General features: G+C 41.7%; 1 protein-coding gene across 1 annotated transcript in view; it reads left to right on the forward strand.

Annotated features, from left to right (window-relative positions):
• kcnh8 (potassium voltage-gated channel, subfamily H (eag-related), member 8) overlaps nucleotides 1-18,463 on the forward strand; it is a 347,288-nt gene that overhangs the window by 180,901 nt on the left and 147,924 nt on the right. Inside the window, exon 6 of the mRNA XM_080209769.1 lies at nucleotides 8,862-9,019. Within this exon, the coding sequence (XP_080065895.1) occupies nucleotides 8,862-9,019 (158 nt within the window). The remainder of the gene's footprint in view (nucleotides 1-8,861; nucleotides 9,020-18,463) is intronic.

Below are 18,463 nucleotides of genomic sequence, written 5' to 3' on the forward strand. Positions count from 1 at the left end.
ACCCAATACAAGATAGTGGTCTGATGGTTAGATGCAATGGCCATGCTAAATTGTCCCTGAGTGTCCCGGGATGCGTGGGTTAGAGGGATTAGTTGGGTAAATGTGTGGGGTTATGCGACAGGTCTTAGGTGGGATTTTTGTGATTGCAGATTCGATGGACCGAATGGCCTCCTTCTGCACTGTAGGGTTTCTATGGTTTTCTATCACAGACTGGGAAACTAAAGTTCATGTCAGTTAAAACTATCCTCTGAGCTGTAAACTTAAAATGCAGCCTTGAAATCATACCCTTGCCTCTGCTTATTTCTGCAACATCAAAACCAAAATTGTGGTTTCCCCCCTTGAATTCATTTTTGTTTTTTTTCCACGGAGCCTCTTGCCTTCTTCACCTATTATAGTGCAATGAATGCTTTAGTCATTGTAGCACAATCAGTACAAAAATAGCCGAGGGGATTTTACTCAAAAATAGCAGATGTCAGAAATCTTGCTGAACTCACAAATCGTACCCAGTCCCTTGTTGAGTTCAGGTTTCTTGGTAACGTCTTCCATCAGTGCACCTAGCTAATTGGAACTGCACCCTGATACACACTTTATAATGCAATTAATGACTAGAAGTCATATTTTAAAAACTCCCACAATCACCATTCACACGTGTCATTACTTCATAGGATCAGTTATTGATCTCAGAAAGCAACTATGAGTTTTGAAGCAAAACTAGATTTCAGCTTCACGAAGTAGTAGTAGAAGAGTATTTTGGAACTGCTTGTTCAAATTAATGTCATACTGCTGTGCAGCATGTGAAAGGGATTGAATTTAAATGTTTCTGGTATTAACTTCATAGAACCCCTACACGACAGAAGGAGGCCATTTGGCCCATCAAGCCTGCCCTGACAACCCAGGCCCTATCCCCATAACCCAACTAATCTCCCTCCCACTAAGGGGCAATTTTATCATGATCAATCCACCTAACCTGCACATTTTTAGACTGTGGGAGGAAACCAGGGCATCTAAAGTGAAGTTATGCAGACATGCAGAAAAGGTTATTAAGAAAACTGATGCACATTGGATACAGGGTGATCTGATAAGGTGGATTCATAATTGGCTTAGTGGTAGGAGACAGAGGGTGGTGACAGAAGGCTGCTTCAGTGACTGGAGGTCAGTGAACAATGGGATCTGTGCTGGGCCCTGTATTATTTGCCATTTATATAAATGACATAGAGCACTATGTGGGGTGTAGGATCAGTAAGTTTGCCGATGACACAAAGATTGGCTGGGTGGCTAACAGTGAGGTTGAGTGTCTTGGGTTACAGGAAGATATAGATGAGATGATCAAATGGTAAGTGGCAGATGAAATTTAACCCTGAGAAGTGTGAGGTGATGCACTTTGGAAGGAGTAATTTGTCAAGGAAGAATACTATGAAAGGTCTGACACTGGGAGGTTCCGAAGAAGAAAGGGACCTTGGCATGTTTGTCCATAGATCTCTGAAGCCGGAAAGGCAGGTTTCACAAGGTGAAGAATGCATAGGGCACACTTGCCTTTATTAATCGGGGTATAGGTTTCAAAAGCAGAGAGGTCATGATGGAGTTGTATAGAACTTTAGTGAGATCACAGCTGGAGTACTGCGTGCAGTTCTGGTCACCACATTATAGGAAGGACATGAACACATTGGAGGGGGTGCAGAGGAATTTCACCAGGATGTTGCCTGGGATGGAACATTTAAGTTATAAAGAGAGGTTGGATAGGTTTGGGCTGTTTTCATTGGAGCAGAGAAGACTGATGGGCAACCTAATTGAAATGTTCAAGATTATGAGGGGCATGGGCAAGGTGGATAGGGAGCAGCTGTTCCTCTTAGTTGAAGGGTCAGTTATGAGGGGATACAAGTTAAAAGTGAGGGGTGAAAGATTTAGGGGAAGATTTAAGGAAAAATGTTTTTACTCAGAGGGTGGTGACAGTCTGGAATACATTGCCTGAGAGGGTGGTGGAGGTGGATGCCTCACATCCTTTAAAAAGTACCTGGATGCCAATAACCATGGCATGCCAATAACATTCAAGGCTATGGGCCAAGTGAGATTAGGTGGACAGGTCAGGGTCTTTCATGTGTCGGTGCAGACTTAATGGGCTGAAGGGCCTCTTCTGCACTGTAGGATTCTGTGAACATGCAGACTCCACACAGACACCCAAAGCTGGAATTGAACCTGGATTCCTGGCACTGTGAGGCAGCAGTGCTAACCAATGTGCCATCGTGCCATCCAACTTCTGCTATATTGTGCTGGTTCACCCAAAATTAACCAAAAAAAAATTTGGTGAATTTCAAGCACAAATTACACCTAGCATCAATCTTTTGTGTTGGGATAAGAAAACCACACAACCCGGATCAAATTAATCAACATGACATTCCTTCTTTTCAATGCATGGAAAATAAAAGGCATCTTTGGAACATTTTCCAGTAATAATATTTAATTTACTAAGAATGTGATAAAAATAATAAATGGTTCTGTGTAGTTTTACAATGTCATTTTCATTTGTTTAAAATGGAGTTACTCACTAGTCATGACCAGTCACATTTTTGAACAATGCTTCTTTTCTGTGATTTAAACCCATTTTGGCTCTATTAATAAAATTGCATCAGGTTACCATGGTTAAATACGTCAATAAAAATCTTTAATGCAAGGGGAAGAGGTGACATTTATGTTCTAAAACACTGCTCATGTGCAATGCTTCATGGAAAACCCTACATTTATGGTTATGTAAATACATTTAAGCGGAAATTTGAGGCATAAATTCATGTCGGAAAGCTGGCACAACTGAGCACAATTTGCATCCAGGTTGCATCCAAAGTGGAAACTCTTTGCAATCAGTGTACTATTATAATATTCAAATATCTCGCTTAATTCATGAGGAGTTGAAGCAAGTCAGATTGGAGTCAGTGATTGATCTAGGTTTCTATTCAATTTCTACTTCTATCACCTGCATTTATCTATGAATTGTTTGTATCCTCGCTGAAATAGGTATGTTAGGGGTAATTTTTCCCCACGCACACTGATGAGAGTTACTTAACCAACCACTAGCCTACATTAGAAAATCATGATCAAAATACCTAAGATTTTCTGATGCGTATTAGGGTAAGGTGAAGTTGCTTTTCGGCCTTTTGGCTAAGATCAAGTGTAGGTTTGGTTGAAGTCATGACGTTACACTGAGGCAATTTGTTTTTAAAGGAGCATCTAGGCCTTTTGATTAAGATGCAAATGAGATCAAGCCTTGGAGGGGGTGCAGCCCTGCTCCAATCAGTTTGGATCATGTAGATCAAGCCCAAGACAGGGAGTGGTGAGTCTGTCTTGTCAGCTTGGATCTGGAATGTCTCACTTGTTGAGACTTTGAATTGGACTTTGACTGGATTGAATTGGATATAAACAAACAAAACGATTAGCAGTGCAGGTGAGAATAATTCGGGTAAAATCCATTCCATTATAATTGCTAGGTGAAGGTTAGGATCTTCCAGCCCCGTCAACCATTGAGAAGGTTCGGTCCTGCCAAAAGTCAATGGACGTTGGACTGGGCAGCTGAATCTACCGCAGCAGGGACCATCATGACAGGGCTGGAAAATCCCAGCCTACGTAGTATTTACTAGTTTTCTGATTCAGGTCTCAAGAATTCTGTCATAATGTACAAACACTTGATTGTTTTCTCCCACCTCCTCATCCTTTCATAACTTTTAAACTTTCCACTTTCTCACAGGGCAGCTGGTCACCTCAAACCCATTTGCAATAAGAATTTTTTTCTATTAACTGGTTCTGACTGACTGACTTCTCAGCCTACTTTGCAGTTTCTGAATTTTTTAAACAAAGCCAGGCCAGGCAGCGACTACGTGAAAGGAATAGAGTTAAAGTTCCAGGTCAATAGCCCTTTATCAAACTGTAAGCTGTTAAAAGATCAAGCACTTTTAATAAATACCGAGCCAATAAAACAGAGGCCGGAGAAGAAACATTAGGCAAAGATCTAGTTAGGGTGATTAAATGACAAAAGGATTGATGTGCAGGTGAAAATTGAAGCAAAATAGAAACAAAAGGAGGAGATTATAGAATCATAGAATCTATGGCATGGAGACAGGCTCTTTGGCCCAAACTGGTCCATGCCGATCAAAAGTGAGCAGCAGATTAGCTGAAGAGGAAGGAAGCATGAAAGATTAAACAAAGAGGTGAGAGTTCCCTTGTGTCAAGAATGTGGTGAGGAACGGCAAGTGGGTCACGGACAAACCTGCTAGCCATTTATCAAAAAGAAGTCCCCAACCATGGACCAGCTTATACCACCTGCTATCCTCCAATACCAACAACTTGTATTTTTTTTAACACCACATTTAATGTAGTCCCACAGTATATAAAGAACCACATAAGGAGATATTAGGGCAGATGACCACAAACTTGGTTAGAGAGGCAAGTTTGAAGGATCATCTTAGAGGAAGGCAAGGTAGAGAGACTGAAAGGTTTAATGAGCAAAACGCAGGGCCTAGGGTATTGGCAGCAGGAGGCTAAAGCAATTGAAGATATTCAAAGAGTTAGAACTGGAGGAGCACAGGGATCCCAAATATTGGAGGAGATTACAGAGAAAGGAAGGACAAGATCATAAGAATTTTAAAATTGAAACATTGCTTAAGCAGAGGCCATTGAAGATTAAAAAATAAAGTATGCTCAGTTGATATTTTTGATTTGATTTATTATTGTCATATGTGTTAGTACACAGTGAAAAGTATTGTTTCTTGCACCTATACAGACAAAGCACATCATTCATAGAGTACATAGGGGAAAAAGGGAAGGAGTGGGTGCAAAGTGTAGTGTTACAGACATAGCTAGGGTATAGAGATAGATCAACTTAATATAAGATAGGTGCATTCAAAAGTTTGATGGCAGCAGGGAAGAAGCTGTTCTTGAGTTGGTTGGTACATGATCTCAGTCTTCTGTACCTTTTCCCAAAGGAAGAAGGTGGAAGAGAGAATATCTGGAGTGCTTGGGGTCCTTAATTATGCTGGCTGCTTGACCGAGGCAGCGGAAAGTAAAGATGGAGTCAACGGATGAGAGGCTGGTTTGCATGAGTTAGGACACAGGCAGCAATGGTTTTGGATGGCCTTAAGTTTGTGACGGGTGGAATGTGGGAGACTAGCCAAGAGTGTGTTGCAGTAGTCAAATCGTGAGGTGCCAAAGGTATAAGGAAAATTTCAGGAGCAGATCAGCTGAATTTCAGGCAATGTAGGGAAAAAGGCATTCTCAGTGATAGCATAGATACGAGGCAAGAGTTCATCCTGGGTTAAGTATGACACCAAGGTTGAAAACAGTTCTTTTCAGCATTAGCTGGTCACATAAGAACATAAGAAATAGGAGCAGGAGTAGGCCATCTAGCCCTTCGAGCCTGCCCCGCCATTCAATAAGATCATGGCTGATCTGTCGCTGCTCAGTTCCACTTTCCCGCCCTCTCCCCATAACCCTTAATCCCCTCTCTTATCAAAAACCCATCAACCCGCGTCTTAAAAATATTTAGCGAGGCAGCCTCCACCACTTCAACGGGCAGAGAATTCCAGAGATTCACCACCCTTTGAGTGAAGAAGTTCCTCCTCAACTCCGTTCTAAACCGACCCCCCCTTTATCTTGAGGCTGTGCCCTCTAGTCCTACTGTCCTTTCTGAGTGGGAAGAGTCTCTCCACCTCTATCCTATCCATCCCATTCATCATCTTATACGTCTCAATGAGATCTCCCCTCATTCTTCTAAACTCTAATGAGTACAAGCCTAGTTTATTCAGTCTCTCCTCATAGCTCAACCCCCTCAACTCCGGTATCAGCCTAGTAAACCTCCTCTGCACTCCCTCCAAGGCCAAAATATCCTTGCGTAAGTACGGCGACCAAAACTGCACACAGTACTCCAGCTGCGGCCTCACCAATGCCCTATATAGCCGCAGCAAGACCTCCCTACTTTTATATTCAATCCCCCTCACTATGAAGGCCAGCATCCCATTTGCCTTCCTGACCACCTGCTGCACCTTCAGGCTGGGTTTTTGCGACTCATGCACAAGGACCCCGAGGTCCCTCTGCACCGTCGCCTGCTGCAGTTTTTCGCCACATAAGTAATAGTCCTTCCTACCATTATTCCTACCAAAGTGGACCACCTCGCACTTGCCAACATTAAATTCCATTTGCCAGTTCCTGGCCCATTCGCCCAGCCTATCTAGATCCTTCTGCAGACTCTCCACACCCTCCGCACAATTTGCCGTTCCACCAATCTTGGTGTCATCAGCAAATTTCGACACCATACACTCGGTTCCCTCCTCCAGATCATCTATATAAATGGTAAATAGCTGAGGCCCCAGCACCGACCCCTGGGGCACTCCACTAGTCACCAACCGCCAATCCGAATAGCACCCATTTACCCCCACTCTCTGCCTCCTATTTGACAACCAATCCTCTATCCACGCTAACACCCTACCCCCAACTCCATGCCCCCTTACCTTCTGCAATAACCTCTTGTGAGGTACCTTGTCAAACACCTTCTGAAAATCAAGAAAGACCACATCCACCGGCTCTCCTCTATCCACCGCCCTAGACACATCCTCATAGAACTCCAATAAATTTGTCAGGCACAACTTCCCCTTAACGAAACCGTGCATGGAGAGAAATTGAGTCAGTGGCTAGGGACAGGAGTTTGTAGCAGGGACCAAAGATAATAGCTTTAGTCTTCCCAATATTCACTTGGAGGAAATTTCTGCTCATCTACCACTGGAAGTTAGCACTGCTGCCTCACAGTGCCAGGGACCCGAGTTTGATTCCCCGCTTGTGTGGAGACTGTATGTTCTCCCTGTGTCTGTGTGGGTTTCCTCCGGGTGCTCAGTTTCCTCCCACACTCAAAAAGATGTGCTGGTTAGGTGCACTGACCATGCTAAATTCTCCCTCAGCGTACCTGAACAGGAGTGTGGTGCCTAGGTGATTTTCACAGTAACTTCATTGCAGTGTCAATGTAAGCCTACTTGTCGCACTAATAAATAAACTTAAAATTTGAACTTAAACAAGCATTTTGATGATTTAGAGCCAAATGAAGTGGTAGTGTGATAGAGCTGGGTGCCATCAGCATCCATGTGAAAACTGACACTGTTTTTAGATGATGTCACTGAGGCACAGCATTTAAGTGAGAAATAGGAAGCCATGATTGTATACTGAACACCAGAGATAACAGTGCGACAACAGGAAGAAAAGCCTTTACAAATGATTTCTGGCTACGATTAGATAAGAATGGAACTAGGTAAAAGTTACAAAATGGTACAGAAATGTGAGAAGAGGATAATGTGTCAACCATGACAGAGGCTGTAGACAGGTCAAGATGGACCATAACGTGAAGTTGACCTTTGTCACAGCTGCATGTTTGTGACTTTGGTGAGAGCTATTTTGGTAGTGTGGCATAGGCAGAAACGTGGTTTAAAATATGGAATTCCCAGACAGATGGACATGGATTTGGGAAATGACAGCATATACAAAGATTCAGGAGGGAGAAGGGAGGTTGGAGATGCAGCAGTAGTTTGCTAGCGGTCAGGATAGTTTTTTTGCAGGAGGGGTGATGATGGCAGATTTAAAGGAGAGAGAGAGAGCGAGAGAAAGACAACATTCAATGACCATTAACAATAGCAGCCAAAATTAGAGCTAGGAAGAGAGGTTTGGCGAGCTGCTGTTTGTGGGAACAGGGATAAGGAGGTGGATTAGTGGAAAAGATGAGTCCTAAGAGGGCATTGGGTGGATGGTGCAGGGGTGACGGGATGGAAACTTGCCAAGATTAAAACTCAGAGCCAGGGTTTTGTAGTGGAAATTTCAGATGGTGATCTGGAGCAGGAAACAGCATCTGTTGTCTGAGGGAAAATTGCATTGGTGGCTCAGATTTCAAATTGTCGCTGGCTGGCTGTAAAATGCTTTATAGAAAGTTGAATTCTTTCCAGCAAAATCAGTATTTTGCTCTTGTTTTAGTCTTAAATTTTGAAAGTGCATCCTGAAATAAAAACCTGTTACATCCTTCAGCATTGGCTGCCTTGTGGCATGAAAAGTGATTCAAGAAAATATCAAATAGGAATCTTAAAACAAATTTGAACAATAAATTTCTTTTATACAAAACAATCTAAAACATCATTTTCAATGTCTCTTTCCAGGGAGGATGTTCCATTCACAAATGAAGGAACCTATTGATTATTGTCATGACAGATATATTGAAATGCACCATTAAAAATAATATAGCATAACCTTAGATAAATCAGTAATGATTGAAAAGTATTGGCCAAAAATTCCAAGTATTGTTTAGACATCAACTGCTTTGCCTTTACTGCAGTCATTAACAGAAGACCACACATTGGAACATCTCAAACAACGTTCTACATATTGTTATATTTGTAATTTATAGTTTCTTATCTACAACAGAGCTACTACAGAATTTAATAGGCCAAATAATGAAATGCTTGGGTTGTTAGCACCTTGTTTAAGAGATTAGTCATGTTGCCTCTTTTGTGATAATTAATTTGTGACACTCCTTTCTCAAATGATAAAGCTTACACAAAGAGTCAGTGTTTTGAGCTTTACCGTACATAGTTCCAAGCAACTTGTTCATCTCCATGATAACCTTTTGAATGCCTTTGACAAGTAATAGCATGTAAGTGATATGTACAGTTTAACAGTGATAGCTACTCACTTCAAATAAATTATCTTTTCATCCACTTTATTTATGTGGAATTTACAGCAAATGATTTTGATTGCAAAGGATGATCAGAAAAGCCTCCATGATTGTAGTGTATTTTCATGCAAATGCAAATAGTCCATAATTACTAATTGTACTACTTTATGTCAAACAGATATTGTTTTGAATTTTCGAACAACATATGTCAGCAAGTCTGGTCAAGTTATTTTTGAAGCTCGATCTATTTGTATTCATTATGTAACAACATGGTTTATCATCGACTTAGTTGCTGCGCTTCCGTTTGATCTTCTCTATGCCTTTAATGTTAATGTGGTAAGTAGAGTACTCACCTTTATTTCAGTCTTTTTACTATCTCAGTTATTGTCCCTTTAAGTGTTTGCCTTGACAATAGATCAAACACAGCCATTGGCTATCCTTCTTTCTCATATCTTTAAGATCATGTAGGGATTACTAAATGTATTGTGACACTGGAAATTTGTTATGTATAATCTGTATTTTGTTACAAAGATTATGGCCGGCATCTTACCACTGTTCATGCCAATGGGATTTTCCCATCCTGCTGCAGTGAACGAAGATTTGGCTGGCAGCCAAATTCTACGACCGCTGCAGCGGGAGCGTGACATGAAGGGGTGGTAAGACTGCTCCCTTGGTGTCATTATTTGCTATCTCCTTGATGTTTAGAATATTTTGTTTGTTACTGGCAGAATCCTTCCTGCATTATGAGATTTTATCAGTTACAATGTTACAGTTTCCTATATATACAAATTATGACGGGTGGGGCAGCACAGTGGCACAGTGGTTAGCACTGCTGCTTCATACTGCCAGGGACCTGGGTTCGATTCCTGCTTGGGTCACTGTTTGTGCGGAGTCTGTATGTTCTTCAAGTGTCCGCATGGATTTCCTCTGGATGTTCCAGCTTCCTCCCTCAGTCTGAAAGACATGCTGGTTGTTGGAATGTAACCGATGATAACATTGGGTCTGTTGTAATGTGATCAGACGTAACAAGCTGTAAGGGTCAGCTGACCCAGTAAACCATGCAACCAATGACAGAATGATGTGATGATCAGCTGACCAACTGACTCAGTATAAATAAGAACCTATTGGGTATTGTTAAATTGCTTGGAGTGGCCTAGGGTGAGGTCTCAAATTTGGAGTAATTAAGTTTCTTTATTAAACTTTTTTTTAATTTATAAGTTGGAGTAAGTTTTGTTATATTTTTATTGCCTATATTGGAAGAGCTCCTTCTGGATAAAAACTGGTTAGATTCATTAGCTGTGCTAAATTCTCCCTCAGTGTACCTGAACAGGTGCCAGAGTGTGGTGACTAGGGAATTTTCACAGTAGCTTCATTGCAGTGTTAATGTAAACCTACGTATGAGACTAACAAATACATTTTTAAAAACTTTAAGAAAAGATCAATGCATGACCTGACTATTAAATTAACATACAATGAGAAATTATGATATTGCATGGTGTTTAAAATTTTTTGTTCTACAATAGCAGTATATTTTTGTTGATTTTCAGACTAATACTACACTATAAAATGAAATGTGGAGATCATTAAGAAAATTAAGACAGTATGTAGGATACCAGATATGAAGCAAAATGGCTGATTACTGAAATAACAAAAAGACCATAGAACGTAAGAAAGTGTTGAACAAGATATAAACAATTTTCCCACTGATACCCTTCCTCCAGTGTGCCACGTAGGATTTATACTTCCATGGATGCTCTCTAATTTGCTGAATCATAAAATTGTTGCTGTGTGCAGCCTGCTTTTTAAAAAAACATTTTCATTGGTCAGGAAGGAAGAGGGTGTGGAGGGTGGTACTGTCTTCTGGGGGTGTCCATTGTGATTCATGCCCCCTAAAATAATACTCAATTTTCCTCCTACTGCCTGCTCCATCAAACACCCCCAAGCTCCAGTCACTCCCTAAATTTATCATCCTTACCCGGTCTGGCTTACATGTGACTCCAGACTCATGGCAATGCGCCTGACTTTTAATAGCCCTCTGAAACGGCCTACGGAGTTGCGTAGTTGCATCAGATGCTTTTTAATTTATTCAAAAGATGCGGGCTTCACTGGCTAGACCAGCATTTATTGCCCATCCCTAATTGCCCTTGCAAAGTGGTGATGGCAAACTGCTTCCTTGAATCACTGCAGTTCCTCTAGTGCAGGTGCACCCACAGTGCTGGGAAAAACTGTGACAGAATGACTGCACTGGTTCAATATCATCTTCTCAAGGATTATTCGGGATGGGCAATAAATGTTGGTCTAGCCAGTAATGCCCACATACCATCTCTAAGCAGATCTGTTTTTCCATGGAGTACATTGTTGCCTCTGAGAAAATGCCACAGTCATGAACTTTTCACAACTCTTAATCACTAAGATGAAACATCGATGTGCTTAGAAGGAAGGTAGATAATAGGAGAAAGAAATAGAAGGGTAAGCTAACATAATTCCAGTTGAACAGGAAGATGATCATGAAGGACATAAACACAAGTATAGACCTGTAAAATTCTAACTATGTTAGGCGTTGTAGGTTTTACACAAAAAGGAAAGATGTGGTTTGCACATGTATTCAAACTAACAACAAACTAACTATTCTTAAACCCCTTGCTGTAAAGAGTAGAAACTAAAAGTAAAACAGCAGCCTCTGCAACACCCCAATAGCAACACAACAACTCAAGTGATCAGTTCTTAAAGCAACCATTGCAACTATTTAAATATATAACAAATCAAATAGGCCAAAGACTCTTTGTTTATGCTGTGAAACCTGTGTAACTAGTGTAGTGTATCTAAAGAAGAAAGAAAAATATGCATTATTAAGTGTAATTAACATTGCAAACATGCTCGAAACCCATGCTTTTGATTTCCACTCCTCAGTTGAAGGCTATGTTTCCTACATAGGAGTGGTGGTGTGATATGGGGGAACACCTGTAGCTGGTTTATATTAGATGATAATAAGGCCCTGTTTGAATCATGCTGGTTTAGAATTTCTGGATGTATATTGTAGTTCAACAACTGGAAACATCTTGACAACACAGTAGCTCTCGATGTCTGCCCATTCTTAAGCACTTCTGAAATCTTTTGAGGAGCCTGGCAGCAATGGAAGAATATAAAATGTCCTTATGCAGAAGAATTCAGTTTAGTTGAACTTTCTAGTGTGAGAATGCCTTCAATCTGCCTGAGAGCGCTCGACTGCTATGTTAAGAACATAAGAACATAAGAAATAGGAGCAGGAGTAGGCCATCTAGCCCTTCAAGCCTGCCCCGCCATTCAATAAGATCATGGCTGATCTGTTGTGGCTCAGTTCCACTTTCCCGCCCTCTCCCCATAACCCTTAATCCCCTCTCTTATCAAGAACCCATCAACCCGCTTCTTAAAAATATTTAGCGAGGCAGCCTCCACCACTTCAACGGGCAGAGAATTCCAGAGATTCACCACCCTTTGAGTGAAGAAGTTCCTCCTCAACTCCGTTCTAAACCGCCTCCCCTTTATCTTGAGGCTGTGCCCCCTAGTCCTACTGTCTTTTTTGAGCGGGAAGAGTCTCTCCACCTCTATCCTATCCATCCCATTCATCATCTTATACGTCTCAATGAGATCTCCCCTCATTCTTCTAAACTCTAACGAGTACAAGCCTAGTTTATTCAGCCTCTCCTCATAGCTCAATCCCCTCAACTCCGGTATCAGCCTAGTAAACCTCCTCTGCATTCCCTCCAGGGCCAAAATATCCTTGCGCAGGTGCGGCGCCCAAAACTGCACACAGTACTCCAGCTGCGGCCTCACCAATGCCCTATACAGCTGCAGCAAGACCTCCCTACTTTTATATTCAATCCCCCTCGCTATGAAGGCCAGCATCCCATTCGCCTTCCTGACCACCTGCTGCACCTGCAAGCTGGGTTTTTGCGACTCATGCACAAGGACCCCGAGGTCCCTCTGCACCGTCGCCTGCTGCAGTTTTTCGCCACGTAAGTAATAGTCCTTCCTACCATTCTTCCTACCAAAGTGGACCACCTCACACTTGCCAACATTAAATTCCATTTGCCATTTCCTGGCCCATTCGCCCAGCCTATCTAGATCCTTCTGCAGACTCTCCACACCCTCCGCACAATTTGCCTTTCCCCCAGTCTTGGTGTCATCAGCAAATTTCGACACCCTACACTCGGTTCCCTCCTCCAGATCATCTATATAAATGGTAAATAGCTGAGGCCCCAGCACCGACCCCTGGGGCACCCCACTAGTCACCAACCGCCAATCCGAATAGCACCCATTGACCCCCACTCTCTGCCTCCTATTTGACAACCAATCCTCTATCCACGCTAACACCCTACCCCCAACTCCATGTCCCCTGACCTTCTGCAATAACCTCTTGTGAGGTACCTTGTCAAACGCCTTCTGAAAATCCAGAAAGACCACATCCACCGGCTCTCCTCTATCCACTGCCCTAGACACATCCTCATAGAACTCCAGTAAATTTGTCAGACACGACTTCCCTTTAATGAAACCGTGTTGCGTCCGCCCTATCAAGCAATTCCCTTCAAGATGCCTCGCAATTTCCTCCTTAATGACGGATTCTAACATTTTACCTACCACAGACGTTAAACTAACCGGCCTATAATTCCCCGCCTTTTGCCTGGCACCCTTCTTAAACAACGGCGTAACATTAGCCGTTTTCCAATCTTCCGGCACTTCCCCGGAATCCAGCGACGTCTGGAAAATAACCACCAAGTTCAAGTTCTTTCCAAATAATCTTCCAAGTCTGCCTCATCCAACAGGAAACCTTTCAAGTAATTGAATACTCTAGCCATTTATGATACCTGGGGTCAGGATATTGATGTAAGAACTATATTTCTTATATTTTTAGGGGCTCCCTCCAGATGGCCTTGAATAAACCAATTGCTCCAATCATAATTTGCAGTTGAGTAGATCTCTCCCATGTGATTGTATTTGTGTCAGAAGTGTTATTTTGCACATCCTCTAACAAATAGAAATCTTTGACATTGATTGATGGTGTGGTGGCCTGAATTGAAAATACTTGTGTCTATAAAGAGCATTATTAATGAAAATAATAGAAGAGTGTATTTGAGTTAACAAAATCATCAAAGTCAAATATTAAATCTTAAGGTATTCAAATATATGGTATTCCTATTAAAGTCAGTTGCAATCAATAGACAGATTTCTGTGCCCCAACAATATTCCAGTGCCATCATTTTAAAGAGTAAAAGCTGCAACAACAGAAATTGGTGTTCTAGTCTGATTCAATTTAAATGGTCTTATGTATGTAGAAATTCACCGACTCATATTTCTACAAGAAAATGAAGTCTGGCTGCAGTCCAAGTAACAGTGCTGTCTCTTTATTACCTATTTCTAAACTCATTACAGAAAGCGTCAGGTTTGCAGACTCTTCTCTGTGGTCTGGTCTGTGTTAGTCACTGCTCTAACGATGAAAAGACAGCATGAATAATATTTTTTTTGCAATATAATAACTTTGTTCATGGTTTTCATAAACTATCTTATGTTCATGATGGGAAATTGACTTATTTCTGGAAGGAACAGCTGTGGAATACTTGGTGCTTGCATCCCAATTGATAACAATGAAATTAAAATGAAAGGAAACTATAATTCATGTCACTATACCATGAATCAAAGTAGAATAATTCCACTTGGTGGGGGATGTACAGCATTGCTCAAGTTTCATAATATAAGAGAGGTTTACCCACATGCAAGGAGTCAGAGGAAGGGGAAATCAAGGATAACAAACTAAAAAGGGGCTAAGAAAAGTGATAAGCAGAGAAACCAAGGGCCAGATACAAACAGGGCCTCAGTGAAAAATAGTAGGAATGTGACCAGTAATGTTAAAAAGGCAAGCCTAAAGTTTTTGTGCCTTAATGCGTGGAGCATTCTCAATAAAGTGGATGAATTAATTGTGCAAGTAGATGTAAACGGGTATGATATAATCAGGATTATGGAGACATGCCTGCAGGGTGACCAAGGATGGGAACTGAACATCCAGGGGTATTCATTATTTAGGAAGGACAGTCCAAAAGGTAAAGGTGGTGGAGTTGCATTGCTGATTAAAGGGGAAATTAACAGCATAATGAGGAAGGATATTGGACAGGATTTTACAGCCTCACTTGCCCTGAGACTGGAAAATCCTGCTGAAGGTCAACAGGCCTTCTGATTGTCTGCCCTTCACCCGCTCCAATTCCCGTGGCAGGCAGCGCAGTAGAATTCCAGCGATTAACTCCGATAATGTGGAATCTATATGGGTTGAGTTAAGAAACACCAAGGGGCAAAAAACATTAGTAGGGGTTGTTTTATAGACCCCCCAAACTGTAGGGTGATGTTAGAAATGTTATTGAACAGGAAATTAGAGATGTATGTCATGAAGGAACATCTGTAGTTATGAGTGATTTCACTCTGCATATAGCCTGCATATGGGCAAAAAATGGCAGATGGAGTTTAAGCCTGATAAGTGCGAGGTGATTCATTTTGGTAGGACAAATTTGAATGCGGATTACAGGGTCAACGTCAGGATTCTGAGGAATGTGGAGGAACAGAGAGATCTTGGGGTTCATATCCACGGATCTCTGAAGGTTGCCACTCAGGTGGATAGGGCCGTGAAGACTATAGTGTGTTAGTGTTTATTAATAGGGAGTTTGAGTTTAAGAGCCGTGGGGTTATGCTGCAACTATACAGGACCTTGGTGAGACCACATTTGGAATATTGTGTGCAGTTCTGGTCACCTCACTATAAGAAGGATGTGGAAGCATTTGAGAGGGTGCAGAGACATGTACCAGGATGCTGCCTAGTTTGGGGGGTAGGTCTTATAAGGAAAGGTTGAGGGAGCTGGGGCTTTTCTCTTTAGAACAGCGGAGGATGAGAGGCGACTTAATAGAGGTTTATAAGATGATGAGGGGAATACAGAGTGGACATGCAGAGATCATTTCCTCGGGTGGATGTAGCTGCTACTAGGGGGCATAACTATAAGGTTCATGGTGGGAGATATAGGAGGGATGTCCGAGATAGGTTCTTTATTCAGAGAGTGGTTGGGGTGTGGAATGGACTGCCTGCTATGATAGTGGAGTTGGACACTTCAGGAGCTTTCATGCGGTTATTGGACAGGCACATGGAGCACACCAGAATAATAGGAGTGAGATAGCTTGATCTTGTTTTTGAACCAAGCTCAGCACAACATCGAGGGCCGAAGACTCTGTACTGTGCGTACTGTCCTATGTTTCTAGATTGGGTAAATCAAATTAGTCACAATAGCGTAGAGGAGGAATTCCTAGAGTGTATATGGGATGGTTTTCTGGACCAATATGTTGATGAACCAACTAGAAAGCAGGCAATTCCAGACTGAATATTGTGTAATGAGAAAAGAATAATTGGCACCCTAGTTTTGCAAGACCCCTTGCGAATGAGCAACTATAACATGATAGAATTTTTCATCAAGATGGAGAATGATGTAGTTGATTCTGAGACTAGGATCCTGAATCATAATAAAGGAAATAAGAGGATATGAGGCACAAGTTGGCTATGATAGATTGGGAAGCTGAAGGATGATGGTGGATAGGCAATGGCAAACATTCAAGGAGTGCAGGGGTGAACTGCAACAATTGTTCATTCCTGTCCATCACAAAGGTAAAACTGAAAGGATGGCCAAACCATGGCTTACAAGGGAAATTGGAGATAGTGCTAGCTCCAAGGGACAGGCATACAAATTGGCCAGGAGAAGCAACATATCTGAGGATTGGGAACAGTTTAGGATTCAACAAAGAAAGACCAAGGGATTGACTAAAGAGGGAAAAATAAAATACAAGAGTACGTTTGCAGGGAACACAAAAACTGACTAAATGTTCCTTTAGGTATGTAAGGAGAAAAAGATCGGTGAAAACAAATGTAGGTCTCTTATAGTCAGAATCAGGGAAATTTATTAATGGGGAACAATAACATGGCTGACCAACTGAATACATACTTTGGTTCTGCCTTCACAAAGAAGGACAGAAAAAAGATACCAGAAATGTTGGGGAACACAAGGTTTAGTGAGAAGGAGGAACTGAAGGAAATCAGTATTAGTAGAGAAATGGTATGTGGGAAAACTGATGGGATTGAAGACCGATAAGTCCTCGTGGCCTGATAATCTACATCCCAGAGTACTTAAGGAAGTTGCCCGAAAACTAGTGGATGCATTGGTGGTCATCTCCCAAGATTCTATAGACTATGGAATAGCTCAGACAGATTGGAGGATAGCTAATGTAACCCCATTATTTAAAAAGAGAAAACAGGTCATTATAAACCAGTAAGCCTGATGTCAGCACTGGGAAAGTTCTAGAATCCATTATCAAAGATTTAATAGCAAAACACTTGGAAAACAGTGGCAGGATCAGATAGACTCAGCATGTAGTTATGAAAGGGCAATGATGCTTGACAAATATACTGGAATTCTTTATGAATACAACTAGTCGAGTTAATAAGGGAGAGCCACTGGACTTTTAGAAGGCTTCCGGCAAAGTCCCACATAAGAGATGAGCATGTAAAATTAAAGAGCATGAAATTGGAGGTAGTGTGTCAAGATGGATAAAAGCTGGTTGGGAGACAGAAAACAAAGAGTAGGAATAAACTGATCTTTTTCCAACTGGCAGGCAGTGACTAGTTGGACTCCAGCTATTCACTATATATTAATGATTCAGATGAGGAAACTAAATGTAATATCTCCAAATTTGCAGATGACACAAATCTGGGTGGGAAGGCGAGCTGTGAGGAGGATTACGGAGATCATGCAGTGTGCTTTGGATATATTGAGTTAGTGGGCAAAGGAATGGCAGATGCAGTATAATTTGGATAAATGTGATGTTATCCACTTTAAGGGTGGATCATGGTTCCTGATAGTAAATGGCAGGAGCCATTTTTAATGCATTAGCATACCAAGCATTCTTGAGTCACACCTGGTAAAGGCATAGGTAAAGTCACATTCATAATTTGAAAAGATAAATTTTACTTAGTGTGGAATCTTTTGGAATAGACTTTTCTTTTAAAATGGACTATATGTGCCACAAAAGATATCCGCCAGAGGTCAGATGATCTGATCTGTGTATTTAAGAAATTGATTTAAATCATAGAATCCCACAGTGCAGAAAGAGGCCCATTGACCCATCGAGTCTGCACCAAACACAATCCCACCCAGGCCCTACCCCCATATCCCTAAATATTACACCCACTAATCCCTCTAACTTACACATCGCTGGACACTAAGGGGCAATTTCTTGGCGTGGCCAATCAACCTAACCTGCACATCTTTGGACTGTGGGAGGAAACTGGAGTACCTGGAGGAAACCCATGCAGACACGAGGAGAATGTGCAAACTCCATACAGACAGTGACCCGAGCCAGGAACTGAACCCAGGACCCTGGAGCTGTGAAGCAGCAGTGCTAACCACTGTGCTACCGTGTCACCCCATGAGTCTGGCTACACCCTAAAAACACACAGGCATTAATATTAAAGGGTATTAATTACACATATCCTAGAGTCCATTGGAAGAAATTTCTGAATTGAATGGTTAACTTAATCCTCTTAGGATACATTTCTTCAAATAATAAACCAGTTGTAGCAAACCAATCCAAAATGACCACCATATTTGGAACAGGAACTGTAGATTTGACAAGTTGCAATAAGACAGTCATGTTTGTCTGTTTATAATCTTTAAAATGCTGACCGCAGAAAGCAGGACATGGTGGCAGCAACAGGAAGAGC

This window comes from Carcharhinus amblyrhynchos, chromosome 2, assembly GCF_965287045.1.
Source record: "Carcharhinus amblyrhynchos chromosome 2, sCarAmb.v2.hapA, whole genome shotgun sequence".
In the NCBI taxonomy this organism is placed as follows: domain Eukaryota; kingdom Metazoa; phylum Chordata; class Chondrichthyes; order Carcharhiniformes; family Carcharhinidae; genus Carcharhinus; species Carcharhinus amblyrhynchos.